The 17,048-nt window shown below is 35.7% G+C and overlaps 3 protein-coding genes across 5 annotated transcripts in view; 2 read left to right on the forward strand and 1 right to left on the reverse strand.

The window, feature by feature from the left end:
* cap2 (cyclase associated actin cytoskeleton regulatory protein 2) overlaps positions 1-3,739 on the forward strand; it is a 49,428-nt gene extending 45,689 nt beyond the window's left edge. For all 3 annotated transcript variants that reach the window (XM_084130248.1, XM_084130249.1, XM_084130250.1), the window contains 2 exons: positions 855-998; positions 1,529-3,739. In XM_084130248.1, coding sequence (XP_083986374.1) covers positions 855-998; positions 1,529-1,612 — 228 coding nt within the window. In that variant the 3' untranslated portion in view covers positions 1,613-3,739. The remainder of the gene's footprint in view (positions 1-854; positions 999-1,528) is intronic.
* Positions 3,740-6,240: 2,501 nt separating this feature from the next.
* On the reverse strand, positions 6,241-9,332 carry aunip (aurora kinase A and ninein interacting protein). Its single transcript, XM_084131529.1, has 3 exons — positions 9,050-9,332; positions 8,855-8,966; positions 6,241-7,701 (listed from the first exon to the last, which is right to left on the reverse strand). Exons 1-3 carry the CDS (start codon positions 9,143-9,145, stop codon positions 6,899-6,901), a joined length of 1,011 nt encoding a protein of 336 aa, XP_083987655.1. The 5' UTR covers positions 9,146-9,332; the 3' UTR covers positions 6,241-6,898.
* A 1,052-nt stretch (positions 9,333-10,384) lies between these two features.
* vps28 (VPS28 subunit of ESCRT-I) lies at positions 10,385-16,542 on the forward strand. Its single transcript, XM_084130525.1, has 10 exons — positions 10,385-10,439; positions 10,908-10,953; positions 11,056-11,084; positions 11,166-11,203; positions 11,352-11,441; positions 12,490-12,595; positions 13,232-13,333; positions 13,597-13,650; positions 14,303-14,394; positions 15,681-16,542. The coding sequence occupies exons 2-10, from the start codon at positions 10,914-10,916 to the stop codon at positions 15,799-15,801; spliced, it is 672 nt and encodes a 223-aa protein (XP_083986651.1). The 5' UTR covers positions 10,385-10,439; positions 10,908-10,913; the 3' UTR covers positions 15,802-16,542.
* Positions 16,543-17,048: the final 506 nt, after the last annotated feature.

Here is a 17,048-nt window from a genome sequence, read left to right on the forward strand (position 1 = left end):
ATGGGTAGGGTTAGAGTGTTCTCTGTATTTGTATATTTTTTCTTCGTTTATTTCTATGGATGTTAAAAAAGAAAAACAGCAAGAGGTGATATTTTTCATATGTCATGCACAAAAATATACATATAAAAAATGTCAACCTTGTCAACGTTTAACATGATTGTTAAATAGAGCTGTGGTTTGCATATGTTGATTTTGAAGAGACGTTCACATACATATATTACACCATCATACATCAAATTTCAATTTTATGTGCTTAAATAGCATGAGTTGCTAAGGATTATAATATTGTCAAATTCATCATCCACATACACCACCATTCAAAAGTTTGGTTATAAATATATATATATTTATTTTTGTTTAGCAAAGATGCATTAAATTGATCAGAAGGGACAGTAAAGACATTTATAGTGTTGCATTTATTTTCTATTTTAAATAAATGCTTTTTTTTCCCTCCACAGTTTCCACAAAAATATTAAACTTTTCAACATTGATGATGATAATCATGAATGTTTCTTGATCATCAAATCATCATATTAGAATGATTTCTGAAGGATCATGTGACACTGAAGACTGGAGTAATGATGCTGAAAATACAGCTTTGATCACAGGAATAAATTACAGTTTACTATATATTCACATATATAATGATAATAATACCTCACAATTTTTATTGTATTTTTTATAAAATAAATGCAGAAAACAACCGACCCCAAACTTATGCAATCAGACTTATGTAGCTTGTTATTGTAGAACTCAATTGTACTATAAAATGAGCTTCTCTATTGTATCACCCTTATATATATTTAGTCACCAAATGAACAAAACGTAATATAACTTGTGTTTTTGTCTCTCAGGTGATGGGAAAAGTTCCTTTAATTTCCATTAACAAGACTGAGGGCTGCCATGTGTACTTGAGCCGGGATTCTCTGGACTGTGAGATAGTCAGTGCCAAGAGCTCCGAGATGAACATCCTGGTTCCCGAGGGAGAAGACGATTACGTGAGTGTATTTACACTGGAAATATCTTACACTTGTAAAGATGTCCTTCATGCCCTTTCAGGCTCTGCTAGAACAGGTTTTCCTGCTTGAATGTTGATTATTCTCCTCATATTCTCCATTGTTGCAGCTCCTCTCTTCCCAGTCTGTCAGTAACGCTCTGTTTACTTCCTGTCTCTATGAAGCCCCTCCTTCTGAAAAGCACACTGTGCTCTGATTGGTCGGCTGGAGCAGTGTGTTGTGATTGGTCGAGCGCTTCGAGTGTGTTTGGGAAATGCCCCGCCCCTTACCATAACTGCCAGTTTAACACACTACTAAGTAACTCAACCAGGCCCCGCCCCTTTATTCTGCGTATGAATTATTATAATGAGGAATATTGTGACGTGTTCGTTCCCGGAAGAAACTCAAGACTACAATGGAGGCGTTTCAGGAGTTCAGAAACACTGACAAAAACTCTCATCAGCATTATAATGTTATTACTGAAGTTATTGTTCATGCATTATCTGACTGATATCTCCTCATGTTGTCAACAGAGGGAGTTTCCAGTCCCGGAGCAGTTTAAGACGGTGTGGGACGGGTCCAGTCTGGTGACAGAGCCCACGAAGATCGCCGGGTGATTCTCTCCCAGCTCGTCATCTCCTTCCCATTACCCAGAATCCTTCATGCACTTTCACTGTATCGCTATGTGAACTCAAACGTAAGAATTCATACATTGTGGTCGTGTGAGTTGTAGTTTTAGGGTAATTTTTTTTTTTTTAATTAAGAGCAAAATATGAGCAAAAAATTCCATTTCCCCAAACCAGTCATGAAACCTTTAAATAAATTAGTGTTAGATATTTTTCTCCTTAAATTTAGCAGCAATAAAAATAGATTATTACTACAAATAGATTATTAAAAATTGATTATTAGATTATAATTTGTACACATTATGTATTATATAAATGATTGCACTGCATGGCACCATTATGTGTGAATATGGGAATTTTTCAGTCAACGACTCAAAGTACGAAATCAAAACTAAAACTATAAAACATTTTAGGTTAGCTGAAGTAAAATAAAATATTTTTAAAAAATGCATACATATACATGGCTGAAAAAAAAAATATATATATATATATATATAATTTTTTTTTTTTTTCAGCCAGTTGCCAAGGCAAGATTTCTTATTTTCATTTAGTGTAATTTTATGTAGGCCTAGTAAAATAACTCAAATTAAAACTGAAATAAATAATAAAACTATATAGACATACAGACAAAAAAGAAAAACACAGAAAAATAACTAAAACTTAAAAAAATTAAAAAATAAAACATTACAAAAATAATCAAAATATTTGTAGAAACTATAATAGTATCAGAATGACATTAAAATAACACTCAAAGCAATTCTGGCTCATTCTTTTGTCCATAGCAATGTATTTTTTACATTTAATTTTTGAAAATGTAATCAATTTATTAATGTTTTATTTTATTTTTGTCTTTGAAATTATATAGTACTTTGAGTTGATGTCATAAATTCTCATGTTTAATACATTTTGGTTCCATGTTGTAATATTAATATATATATATATATATATATATATATATTTATAGATATAGATATACAAGTATATTTAGCTACAACTCATCTTTATAGGAAAACCACTCCTTTGTGTTTCGCGCGTCACATTTGACATTTCCTTCAGTTTATCCCAGTTTCAGTTCATAACACTTTTCTTCTGCATGAAACATGTTTATTTGGCGAGATGAAGTGAATCTTCAGGCTTTGGACGCAGACTGTGTGAAATCAAGTGTTAAATGGATCTTTTACAGTCAAATCAGGCCTTTGTTCTGCAAACGAATGAGTGCCTTCGGGGGTATTTTTATAAGGTTTTATATTATTTTAATATAGTTCAAAAATAACATTGCTTAATTTTATCATAATCTCAGACCATCATCTGAAACTGACTCCTGTATGTCAGATATGTTTGTGCTGCGTTATAACATCAAAGAGGACCTATTAAATCTTTCTTTAGTGTGTAATGTTGCCGTTTGAGAATCGAACACGTCACAGTATTCCTCATTTAAATAATTAATGCGCAGAATAAAGGGGCGGGGCCTGGTTGAGTTAGTTAGTAGTGTGTTAAACTGGCGGTTATGGTAAGGGGCGGGACATTTCCCAAACACACTCGAAGCGCTCGACCAATCACAACACACTGCTCCAGCCGACCAATCAGAGCACAGTGTGCTTTTCAGAAGGAGGGGCTTCATAGAGACAGGAACTAAACAGAGCGTTACTGACAGACTGGGAAGAGAGGAGCTGCAACAATGGAGAATATGAGGAGAATAATCAACATTCAAGCAGGAAAACCTGTTCTAGTAGAGCCTGAAAAGACTTTGTAAAAGAGCATAATAGATTTCGTTAAGTAAATGCGGCTGATCAAACTTTATTTGTCCTGAATTGTTTCCTAGTTGTTTACTCACATTTACATCTGCCTGTAAATGTACATGCTTTAAATGTTCCACAGGAAGGTCTTGAACTCTTTGAATGTATGCCAACATGTGTTAATATGTAGCATTCTTCAGTCCTTAAGAGGGAATTATGTTACATTTACTTGGTCAGTAAACAGTCCTCATTTAACTAAACATTAATGCACATTTATAAATGATGCATAAACACAGTAGAACGTGAACACTGTACTAAATCACACTGTACTTTATAAGTATTTTCACATGAATTTAATCAAATAAAGTAATCATGAACCTGTTACACTGGTATTTGCATGTTTTTGGCATGTTTATCGTCTCCTTGATAAACTTTAGAACATTTAGTTGTTCTGGAGCAAATGTTTTAAAAATGGGGTCCGGGACTATGGAGGGCATTTTCTGCCAAATTTAAATAAATCAATTAAATGATTAAAATGAAAATTAAAACCAGATTAACGATTTCATTACAGAAAACTGTACGCAAAATATGTGACAAAATTGAGAATGAAATTAAATGATTTCATTTTCACAGCATTATCCCTTTCAAATTGAAAAATAAAATGCAATTGGTGATTTCACATTTCATTTTCACTACAGTCTCGAGGCAAGACTGCCAATATTAAAATGAAAAGCCAAACGTGAAAAAGAAACTACAAATGCAGTTTTTACAATGCTCTTTAGTAACGCTCACGCAATAATAGTGACACAATTCAAATACAAATGTAAATTTTCGTTTTCATTTTAATTCCTCTTTTATTTCACAGTTTTCATTTTCGTTTTCATTTCCCGCAAAAGCTCACTAACAGATTTCGCCATATCTCGTCGTGTCGATTACTATATTATTTAAATAATTTTGTTTCACACATTCAACTCACACGGGACGTCGATGACTTCGCTTTACAGAAGGCGTGCCTCTAGCGCCGTTACTAGAATAAGCCACACCCACTCATTAACATAGAATTTGCATGCAGGTTGTCTTTGAAAATGAAAACGAAAATGAAAACTGTGAAATAAAAGAGGAATTAAAATGAAAACGAAAATTTACATTTGTATTTGAATTTGAATTGTCACTATTATTGCGTGAGCGTTACTAAAGAGCATTCATTGTAAAAACTGTATTTGTACTTTCTTTTTCACGTTTGGCTTTTCATTTTAATATTGGCAGTCTTGCCTCGAGACTGTAGTGAAAATGAAATGTGAAATCACCAATTGCATTTTATTTTTCAATTTGACAGGGATAATGCTGTGAAAATGAAATCATTTAATTTCATTCTCAATTTTGTCACATATTTTGCGTACAGTTTTCTGTAATGAAATCGTTAATCTGGTTTTAATTTTCATTTTAATCATTTAATTTATTTATTTAAATTTGGCAGAAAATGCCCTCCATACGGGACCCAAAATGTGTTTTTAAAGCAAACTGTGCAGATATTAATAATAATAATAAAATAATTATTTTGTATAGCACCTTTAAAATTGCATTCTCAAAGCGCTCCAACACAAGCAAGCACAACAATATCAATTAAAACACGAAGTAGAGAGCAAAAAAAAAAAAAAGATGTAACGCTGAATAAATAAACAACAAAATAAAATTCTAATTATTCAAGCAATCCTGAAATAAAAAGTTTTAAGACTTGATTTAAAAATGACTAATGAATGTTAAGCGTAATAATTTGCTCACATGATATTACCGTTTCATTCTGCTTTCTAAAGAATGATCAGAAATCATGATTTTTAATAAAATTCTGATTATTTTATTGTATTGACAGGGCTAGTTTTTATCAGTATGGCAAAATAAAAGTTTTGTGAAAAAAATATGAAGCTGTTTAGCACAAGGACACTATAAAAGACAATTGTTTAATTTTAATTTCTTAATATTTTTCCTCGCACAGGGTTTTTACACGTAAAAAAATCTAACCTTCGCAATGGGATCATCAAATTTGGCATTAATTATGAATGCATGAAAAAAGAGTGGATTTGTCAGCATTTGCTCTTTAGATTCTTTTCCTGACATTGAGCAAACAAGAACAGAATGTGAAGTATTCTGGAAATCTGAGGAAATACAAAATATAAACTAACTTTAAAGTGTTAGAGCTTATGTTTATTAATGTGACACACCATTCAAAGATATAGTCGGATTCTATAAGCACAGCGTTCATGATTCACCGGAGACAGTAAACACACTCTGCCCTCTGCTGGCAGACACGAGTCATTACACACACACACTGCCCTCTGCTGGCAGACACGAGTCATTACACACACACACTGCCCTCTGCTGGCAGACACGAGTCATTACACACACACACTGCCCTCTGCTGGCAGACACGAGTCATTACACACACACACTCTGCCCTCTGCTGGCAGACACGAGTCATTACACACACACACTGCCCTCTGCTGGCAGACACAAGTCATTATACAACACACTGCCCTCTGCTGGCAGACACGAGTCATTACACACACACACTGCCCTCTGCTGGCAGACACGAGTCATTACACAACACACTGCCCTCTGCTGGCAGACACGAGCCATTACACAACACACTGCCCTCTGCTGGCAGACACGAGTCATTACACACACACACTGCCCTCTGCTGGCAGACACGAGTCATTATACAACACACTGCCCTCTGCTGGCAGACACGAGTCATTACACACACACTCTGCCCTCTGCTGGCAGACACGAGTCATTACACACACACTCTGCCCTCTGCTGGCAGACACGAGTCATTACACACACACTCTGCCCTCTGCTGGCAGACACGAGTCATTACACAACATTACATCATTTTGGGTTTTTATTTGCATTTAATTCATTGTTTATGTTTTACACTGTATCACTTAAAAAACCAAGAGCTTCTAAATAATAGTAATAATATTTTTTTTACTATTTATTTTAGCTAGTCATCTATAGTGTTACTCACACACACAAACTGAACACACACACACACACACTCCCACTCTTTACTCACACAAACTGAACACACACACACTCCCACAAACTGAACACACACTCACACTCTTTACTCACACAAACTGAACACACACACACTCTTACACTCTTTACTCACACAAACTGAACACACACACAGTCTTACACTCTTTACTCACACAAACTGAACACACACTCACACAAACTGAATACACACACACACACACACACTAGAGTTAACAATACCAAAAAACAACAACAACAACAACACAATTTTATTATATGAAATAAACGATATCTGGAAAAAATATTAAATATTAAAAATCCATCCATGCATTTAAACTCATTAAAACAGTGTTTTTGTTGTTATTCTCATGCGTTTAAAGTTTGATGACCAGGTTTCTGAGTGAAGTCCTGAGTGAAAAGCATCTCCTCCTCTTTTCCTGAAGCACACACACACACACACACACACACACACACACACACACACACACACACACACACGTGTTTAATGCTTGATGACCAGGTTTCCCTCTGAGTCCTGAGTGAACAGCATCTCCTCCTCCTCCTCCTCCTCCTCCTCTTTTCCTGAAGCACACACACTGTAACTCCTGCGCTCCTCCAGCGAGTGCCGGTCTCGATGAGCGATCACACACAGACCCTCCGAGTCCTGAGTGAACAGCGAAGCAAGAGTGTCTCCTGCGCTCACACACTCCTCAGGGGAGAGAAGTGTGTGTTTCTCCTTCAGCCTGCCCTTGGCTGGACTGGACACGACCTGCCGTGTAAAAGCAGGATTCTGAAGAGGAGATCCCGGCCGGAGATTCTCCTTTCCCGTGCGTCTGATGGGCGACGCTTCGGTTCTGCACTCGGCACTCCAGCTCCTGTGGGTTTGATTGACAGGTCGAGAGGTTAAGACACGCCCCTTAACTGTGGCTTTATGACCTCCATGATGAAACATGTTATCTGGGTTCTCTTGGTTATTGTGATGTTCTTGTGTCTTTAACACAGTTTGGTCATGTTCTTGTATATAATGGGCCACATGTCTCCTTTTTCCAGGAGGTTCCTCGTTCTCCGACTCTCCTCCGCGTATTAAATGGAGGAAACGCTGCTCTTTCTGGTCCCTGTCTGACGATCCGTCACAATCTCCGTCCCGGGTCTGCAGGTCCAGCTCAGATGATTGACAGGTCGAGTCCGAGGTCATGCCATGTTTGCGTTTGTTCCCGGTGTGTGTCGCCCCGGTGTTGTGTGTCGTCCCGGTGTGTGTTTTCCCGGAGTGTGTCGTCCCGGTGTGTGTCGCACTTCGGTTCGGGTCTGAGCACAGAAACACCAGAATTCAGCTTGAACTGTTTATCATCACATTAAAGATGTGTGTGTGTGTGTATTAGTGCTATTTTAGGATCATTGAGATACTATTATAGTGTTTAGTAATTTTGTTGCATGTTTTTTTTTTTTTACATATATTTTTTATTCATTTTTGTGTTTACTTTTAGTTGTTTTAGTACACCAGGTTAAAGTAAATGAAAGCAGCAGCTGAAATAACTTAATATTATTTTATTTCATGCAACAAAAATGTTTTGGTTTTTTTTTTAACTAAAAAGTTTCAGTTAACTATAATAACCCTGGTGTACACACACACACACACAAACTGAACACATACACACTCACACACACACACACAAACTGAACACATACACACTCACACACACAAACTGAACACACACACACACACACACACACACAAACTGAACACATACACACACACACAAACTGAACACACACACACACACACACACACCCTTACACAAACTGAACACTCACTTACACACACAAACTGAACACACAAACAAACTGTACACGCACACACACTGAACACATACACACTCTCACACACACTCACTGAACACATACACACTCACACACACACACACACTGAACACATACACACTCACACTGAACACATACACACACAAACTGAACACACACCCACACCCTTACAATTACACAAACTGAACACTCACTCACACACACAAATTGAACATACAAACAAACTGTACACACACACACACTGAACACATACACACTCACACACAAACTGAACACATACACACTCACACAAACTGAACACACATAAACTAAACGCACACCCTTTCACTCACACAAACTGAACACACACACACACACCCCCACACCCTTACACAAACTGAACACACACACACCCTTACACTTACACAAACTGAACACTCACTCTCACTCGCACACACACAAATTGAACACACAAACAAACTGTACAGCTGTACTAGTACACACACACAAATTATTGAACAGTGAACACACACTCACACGCACACCAGAGTTATTTACATAGTTAACGATACCAATATATATATATATATATATATATATATATATATATATATATATATAATAATAATAATAGAGTATGAAGAGTTGTGTAATGTGTCACCTGTGTGTGTGTGAGTGAAGAAGGCTGATATAATGCTCTGTCTCGTGACGGGCATGTGGAGTTTAGTCTGAGTGAAGCTCAGCGTCAGTCTGGAGATCATCGGGCGGGTCAACTGAAGGAGACAAAGGAAATACACCTCAAATACAACTGCAATAAGTTAAATCTGCTATAAAAGCATGTATTTAATTGGGTTACCTTATGTTTCTTCTCCTTTAACTCTTTTGTGTCGAGCCATATCCCACACTCTTCTTCTTTAGCCGGTTTTGCTTTAGTGCTCTTGGTGGATTTCATTCTGTGTTTACAAATCTCTAATACTCAGACGCGGGCTATATGTGGAGCATTTAATGCGCTGACAATCTCATAATAAACAGGTAATTATTGATAAGGTTTAGAAAGTCGTATTTTAGTTATGTTTATATATAACTACTCGAGATTCTCTGTTTACTGCATCTACTCCTTCCCGCGCGACCATTGATTCAAAGAGACTCTCGGGTTGCCAAGTGTTCTCGCGAATCACTGACATATCCGTTTTTATTAATAGCACTGGTTATAATGATGAAGATGATTGTCTTCCGATAATAGGCTACTATATAAAACAGTTACTATGCTATAAAAGTTATTAAAATTTCAATAAAGCTGGTATATTTATTAGTGTGGAAACATTAAAGGGACTTGGCAATGGCAACCCTCACCGAAACGTACACGTAAATGTTAGTTTTCTTTGAATGTTAAATAAAATAAATAATATACTATATAAAACAGTTATTATTTCTATAAAGTAGTTATATTTCATAACTGAGTCAATAAAGCAGGTATATTTATTAGTGTGGAAATATTAAAGGGACTTGGCAATGGCAACCCTCACCGAAACATACACGTAATAAATGTTAGTTTTCTTTGAATGTTAAATTAAATAAATAAATAATATACTATATAAAACAGTTATTATTCTATAAAGTAGTTATATTTCATAACTGAGTCAATAAAGCTGGTATATTTATTAGTGTGGAAATATTAAAGGGACTTGGCAATGGCAACCCTCACCGAAACATACACATAATAAATGTTAGTTTTCTTTGAATGTTAAATTAAATAAATAAATAATATACTATATAAAACAGTTATTATTCTATAAAGTAGTTATATTTAATAACTGAGTCAATAAAGCTGTATATTTATTAGTGTGGAAATATGAAAAGGTCTTGGCAATGGCAACCCTCACCATGAAACGTGCGCATAAATGTTAGTGTTCTTTGAATGATAATTTAAATAAATATATAATATACTATACTATAAAGTAGTTGTATTTCAGAACTGAGTCAATAAAGCACGGTTTATATTTAGCAGTGTGGCAATATTAGAGGGACTTGGCAACCCTCACCATGTAACTTGCGCATAAATGTTAGTTTTCTTTGAATGTCAAATTGAATAAATAATTATTCCTATCACTTTAGAGTTGAGATTAAATATAATATATATTATTTGCATAAGTATATTGTTGTAATGAAGAAATAAAATAAAACAGGATGTTACGAAATCATCCGGCGACTTCACGTCAGTTTGCAGTGGTGACGTCAATATAAGGGTGAGCGAATTCTTTTTTATCTTCCTGGTGCGTTTTTTTGTGTTTAAAACCCCTTTAATATTTTAATAATACGTAATTTCATAATCACATTAGCGTTATATACTTATATAAGGTGGGAATTAGTGAAAGACATCAGTGTGGCGTTTACACTTTCAGCGGAATGAAAGCTAAATCGAAGCTAGTTGCCTGAGCTAGCATCGCTCACGAAATAAACAAAACAAAATCAGCTGTTGTATAATAAACTCGATCCACCATTTACCTGGCGTCAAACAGCTCGTTTAATGTCTAGCATCTGTTTAGTCACACATGTTGTCTGTCTCTCTATAAGTTTGAATGGTATTTCCTGTGTTTGAGATCAGATCAGTAAGTTACGTTTTGATAAACAATCATTCGTTTCTTTGAGAAAAGTACTGGCTCGTGGCTAAAACAAAAACATAATGATCTGATTGTCTCTTGATTGTTTTGTAGTTCATCATGTTTCATGGAATACCTGCTTCTGGAGTGATGGGAGGAGGTGAGATGGGAAAAATCAATCTAAGCATCTCATTCTTTCATATTTTCACATATTATCAGGATTTCATATCTCTGTTTTCCCTTTCTGCTTTAACTTAACCAGCCCCTGCCAACAAGCAAGAACTGTATGAGGTAAAATGTTAGATTGTGCACCGTTTTCTGACTCACTGTCATTTATTTTCTTCTTTAAATGACTGTCTTTGTCTGTTACAGGAAGTGAAATTGTACAAAAATGCCAGAGAAAGGGAAAAGTAAGTTATCTGACATCATGTTGTTCAGCTGGGGCTATTTTTGAGCTGCTTTATTTGTCATACTAATTAACGTCACCGTAAAGACAATGTCGGATGCTGATTATGTGATTAGGTTGCATTTAATGTCCTTTTTATTTAATTTTGAAAGGTATGACAACATGGCAGAGTTGTTTGCTGTGGTCAAAACCCTCCAGGCGCTGGAGAAAGCCTACATTAAGGACTGCGTGACTCCAAACGAGTGAGTTACTTTGTTTGTGCAAAATGTCATGATTTAAAGGTATAGCGGAGGATTTTTTACTTCCGGGTGGATCACCTATACTATTGGTCCTCCTAATTGTCAATCATTCTGGTGAATCAATCAAACTTATTCAAAAAGTGGAGAGGGCGGGTCTTATCTAAAATCGGAAAGATCCTCCACTATACCTTTAAGGTATGGTCACATTTACTGTAGTTCAATATGAATCTGAATGAATTTACTGTCGTTTCAATATGAATCCATGCAAAATATTTCTGCGCAGATTCAACAGAAAGCTGATTGGTTTGAAAGTGACTTGTGTGAGCTAGCCTTTATACATCGCTATTCTATTGACAAGAGACAATGGTCCTCTTTTTCCCCTCTTCTTTTTAAATGCTGATTTTTTTATTAGATTTTCTTGAACAATTACATATAGTGTACAAAAACAAACAAACACCGGGGCTCATATTACATGAAAAGTGCAATAGCACAAACCAACACTGGATAATACAGTATGTACTTTAGAAGTCAGAGTTAACAATACATTGCAATCAATAATAGCCACAGATATGATAAGGGTAAATATAGTGCACATTAAAATATATTTTCATATGAATCAAGCATTTTGCTCCTCCTCTATTATATCGCTAACATCCCCATGTTCAATAAATAATAAAAAGGGACTCCAGACCCTCTTAAATCTGTCGTCTTTACCCTTAAGAATATAGGTTATCTTCTCCATTGCAATGCATGAAGATATTTCTCTTAACCATCAAATTATAGTAGGGCTTTCTTTCTTTTTCCAATAAATGGCGATGAGCCGTTTGACATGATAGACATGTGTATTCTACAATGCCTGGTTGTCTTTTTTAATATTCCAGTTATCTGGATGAATACCAAGAATGAAAAACACAGGAAACGCCATATATTGTTAATTAAACTCTTTTGTTTCAATGGCCCTTTTTTGCCTGTGAACTTCCGCTAATGTGACCCCACCCTTACTGACACAGCATCTGTCCATATATAATACACATTTGCTTTGTTTTCTCAGATATACAGGAGCTTGCTCAAGATTGCTTGTCCAGTACAAGGCTGCTTTCAAACAAGTCCAGGGATCAGATGTGGGCTCCATCGATGACTTCTGTCGGAAATACAGGGTATAGCTTATTTTACTGATAAGTAACTCTAAATTCTTTGTCTCTTAGTATCTTTGGTTAGTGAAGTATTGGTCCAGTGCACCACTATATACAGTCAAACCAAACATTATTCACACACCAGATATCATTTTTGATAATTTTTTTCACTAGTGTGTGCAGGACACTATAGTTAATTTATGTAAGTGAAATAAAGTAAACTGTGACATATTATACCCAAATATTCTTCATACAGTGACTACCAGTGACAAAAAGGATTAGGGAGCAAAAATGATTCAGACACTTTGAGCTGATCATGTTTTGCTGAAGTGTGTTTTCTTTAATTGCTAATGCTCTTTTTACACACAGACTGAACACAATGAAGCATTGCTTGGTGATTGGTTGAGCTAAACTGGTATTATCTAATTGTGTAGTTAAATTTAACAGCTGACAGATATTCAACATAATTCATGTGTGAGACAGTCTAACAGAAGGACGGACAAAACCAGTCAAATATCAACTGAGTTCTGCTCATATTTTATTACCATTTTCTAAACTATAGCGAATAAACTGTGATAATGTGAGAAATGTTGAAGGTGTCTGAATAAAATTTGGTTTGACTGTATATCAATCATATGTTTTCTCTTGTGTCTCTGGCAGCTGGACTGTCCACTGGCTATGGAGAGGATCAAAGAGGATCGACCAATCACCATTAAGGATGACAAGGGCAACCTGAACCGCTGCATTGCAGACATCGTTTCTGTATGTATCTTGAACTCTTAATGCAGCTTTGAATTAACAGCTTTTCTTGAGTTAAAGCCAGTGTTTATCGATTGAGCACGGAGGATTCCTTCTTGTTTCAGCAGCTGCATTAAGGAGATTTGCTCAGACTAGAATAAATAATGCCAAATGTAATTTGTCACAGTAGAGTATGTGGTGCATAAAATAAATACTTGGCACTGATAATAAGTGGCAAGATCTGCTCCTATACCATGTTTATTAACCTTTGTGTTTCTCCTCTGCAGCTCTTTATCACAGTGATGGACAAACTTCGACTTGAGATTCGGGCCATGGATGAGGTAGTCATTTCACTGACGACATCAGCTTAATTAGATTAACAGTGTTATTAAAGGGATACTTCACCGATTAGCATTAAGCTTTGTATCAGTAGAAACCCGGTAGTATTTTCGAATGACCGTGCTTCCCTCCTTCATGTCCCCCTGAGACGAGAGATTTCTGTATTGTGTGTCTGGAAGAAAACCTCAGGTGACGCAAAACTCGTCATTTATCGTCATCTGAGGCTTTTCTGTCCAGAGGTGAGAGACTCCAGCCAGTAGGAGGCGCTCGTTCCGCATGTCTTCAACCCGCCCATAGGGGGATCTCACGATGAAACGGCGTCTTTTCAGTTTCGAGTCGACTAGTGGCCTAGTTGTATCATTTCTCCCGACACTGCCCTCTGTAACCGGTAGGCGTGGCTTGGGAGTGGCCTCGTAGGGCCTCGTGAAGCAAGTGCATTCTGGGAGTTGTAGTCTTTCATCCACATGAGCCAAAAATACATTTTCTGGCTTTTCTCAGTCTAGAAGGCACCAACTACTAAAATAATTTCACATTTCTATTACATAAATGACCCAATTTAAATACACATTCATCTTTCCAGCGATGAAATATCCCTTTAAGTTTCTTTCCCTGATTTTATGGTTTGATTATATGAGTGAGAATATTGTTTTGTAGATCCAGCCTGATCTGAGGGAGCTCATGGAGACCATGAACCGGATGAGCAACATGCCTCCAGATTCAGAGGCCAAAGACAAAGTCAGCCTCTGGTGAGCCTAGATTCATTTTAGGGAAAGACATTTAATACTTTTATTCAGCAAGGATGCATAAAATTAATCAAAAGCAACAGTAAAGACATTTAAAATGTTACAAAAGATTCTATTTCAAATAAATGCTGTTCTTTTGAACTTTCTAATCAAAGAATCCTGAAAAAAATAGATGCATCACGTTTTCCACAAAAAATATTATAGATTTCAACATTGATAATAATCATAAATGTTTCTTGAGCATCAAAATCATCATATCAGAATGATTTCTGAAGGATCATGTGACACTGAAGACTGGAGTAATGATGCTGAAAAATTAAAATTCAGCTTTGATCACAGGAATAAATCATAGTTTATTGATATTGTGGCAGGCCACCAGAAATAATTGAATATATGGGAAACACTTAGGGGTGTAGCGATACCCTCATGTCATGATTAAATACATATCACGACGATACTGAACTCAATACGTTATTGCGATACTCCAAGACATATGGAAAAAGGTTAACAAAAAATGAACTGTTGATTAAAATGCTAAATTTGGTATTACATCGTGGGTGTAAATGAATAGACTTGGACTTGGTGTTGATAACCCAATGCACAGGACAATAGAGACACCAGAATAAAAATATTCATGATTCTGAAGCTGAAAATAGATCATTACTTTAGACGAATATGCTTGCACTGTCACTCACTAGATATATTTCAAATAATGTAGGACACTTTTTACTGGTAACAAGACATTTGGCATTATCAGAACCCACAAATATTCCCCCGTTGCATTATTATACATTATATTCAACATTATATATAGTAGTTTAATGTAGTACTGACACTAAAACTCTGAAAACTTGAATTTTTTCTCTCACAGTAATTTTTTTTTTGGGTGAACTATATACTATCCATGATGCATATTGTTGCATTTTTGTATTGCGATATATTGATACACATGATTACAATTGAGCTTGTGATGCTTGAGAGTGATATTACATCACTTAAAACTCATAGATAACGACACATTTCCAACAAAAGTGCATGACGTCTGTCCACCTCGCAATATAGCAATTAAATATAGCAATTTAATTTGAATTAATATCGATTCTGTAATTAAAAAATCAATTTTAAAATCGTAAACGAAAAAATTGCAATAAAAGTCAATAGGTGAATGGACTATTTTTAGTCATTGATTTGCATGCAAACCTGGATAACAGGTTATTTCCATGATCTGATTTCTGTGAGTTCTCAGTGTTCTGGTGTGCATGTGAACACTGTCGCCTTGTTCCTCACAGGTTAACCACACTAAGCAGCATGTCTGCATCTGATGAGCTGGATGACTCCCAGGTTCGCCAGATGCTGTTTGACCTGGAGTCCGCCTACAACGCCTTCAACCGTTTCTTGCACTCGTCTTAAATGCTCCTCTATGATCTTCTCTTCACCAGCTTTTTATCAAACCTTTGTTTCATTTCCCCTATTTTGCCTATGGCTCTTTAGATCTCAATGAAGGAACCTCAAAACCAATTAGAGTACTGTTGTGTTTACTAAGGCTTACCTTGTTCACTAATACAATTAGCATTATATTGTTCACAGATTTGTTCTCTTTCAAAGTAGTATTTTTTTTTTTTAAATTGAAAGCTTTTTTTTCCGATCGTTTGGTCATTAGAAAGTGTTCTCTAGATGACCCGATCATTAGGCTTGCAATAGCGAATACGTACACGTATAGGAAGGGGAAATATACTGGTCTCTATTAATACATATAATACATTTGGTCTCTGTTAAATTACATATAAGTTGATAGTTTATGGATCTCATAATGCTGTATATTATAGAGCAAGGTTTGATACTGAATTCTCAGTACTGCATTTTATTTTAAATGTATAATATAGTTTCCCCAGCTTCACATTTACGCTCTGTTAAAATATATTTTTCCAGTATTTAAATGAGATGGTTTTAATTGCACTCATTTACAGTACTCTAACATTTGTTGGTTGATAAACTTGACTTTTATAACAGAGCTTGATTAAGAACTTGGTGTACTCTTTCCTTGGCATGGTGTTGGTCTACTTTACCATTATGTAATAAGTCATATTTATTATTAAATGACCATTGTAAATACAATAGTTTTGAAATAAACCACATAACTTTCAAAAACAATTTGCCCATTTGTATGTGTGATGTTCCTGCCTGTATGTATTAATGCTCATGGGTAGCCTAAATGGGTTCCATTCAGACCTTAACATTAAGTATTTTACTGTTATATATGTCAACAAGATTCAGCATGAAATTTTCACCTGGCTAGACCCAATGTTTAGATCTGTTGTGGTATTTATGCAAATTAGCTCACGTAATTAGATTATTCTCCGTTTGTCCATGTAACAAACAATTTTTAAAAAAACTTGTAATACATTTTTTGTTTGTCTTGATGTAAGTAATCAATTCAGTTATTTTCATGGTGATATCTAAAGGTTAAAATGTTTACCCTATTCATGTGAGAAAAAGAATGAATAGGCTATATTTGGGTCTTTTTCGAAACTTTCCCCTAATAGGATTCTTCGGGCTTTTTTCCCCTTACTCAGGACATATTGAAGATACAAAATCAGTTGAGTTTGCTTCTGTTGCAATTTGTTCAAGGTTGACCCCCATTTTGGCTTAAAATGACT

This window comes from Abramis brama (assembly GCF_963993115.1).
Source record: "Abramis brama genome assembly, chromosome: 12".
NCBI lineage: Eukaryota > Metazoa > Chordata > Actinopteri > Cypriniformes > Leuciscidae > Abramis > Abramis brama.

What these genes read in the sequence shown, in the direction of transcription:
- aunip (XM_084131529.1), bottom strand. Translation starts at nt 9,145, where the DNA reads ATGAAATCCACCAAGAGCACTAAAGCAAAACCGGCTAAAGAAGAAGAG. An exon ending in TAAAGGAGAAGAAACATAAG is followed by an intron (nt 8,967 to 9,049) that starts GTAACCCAATTA and finishes TGTCTCCTTCAG; the next exon opens with TTGACCCGCCCGATGATCTC. An exon ending in CTTCACTCACACACACACAG is followed by an intron (nt 7,702 to 8,854) that starts GTGACACATTAC and finishes TTCTGTGCTCAG; the next exon opens with ACCCGAACCGAAGTGCGACA.
- vps28 (XM_084130525.1), top strand. Translation starts at nt 10,914, where the DNA reads ATGTTTCATGGAATACCTGCTTCTGGAGTGATGGGAGGAG. An exon ending in ACAAGCAAGAACTGTATGAG is followed by an intron (nt 11,085 to 11,165) that starts GTAAAATGTTAG and finishes TGTCTGTTACAG; the next exon opens with GAAGTGAAATTGTACAAAAA. An exon ending in AGATTCGGGCCATGGATGAG is followed by an intron (nt 13,651 to 14,302) that starts GTAGTCATTTCA and finishes ATTGTTTTGTAG; the next exon opens with ATCCAGCCTGATCTGAGGGA.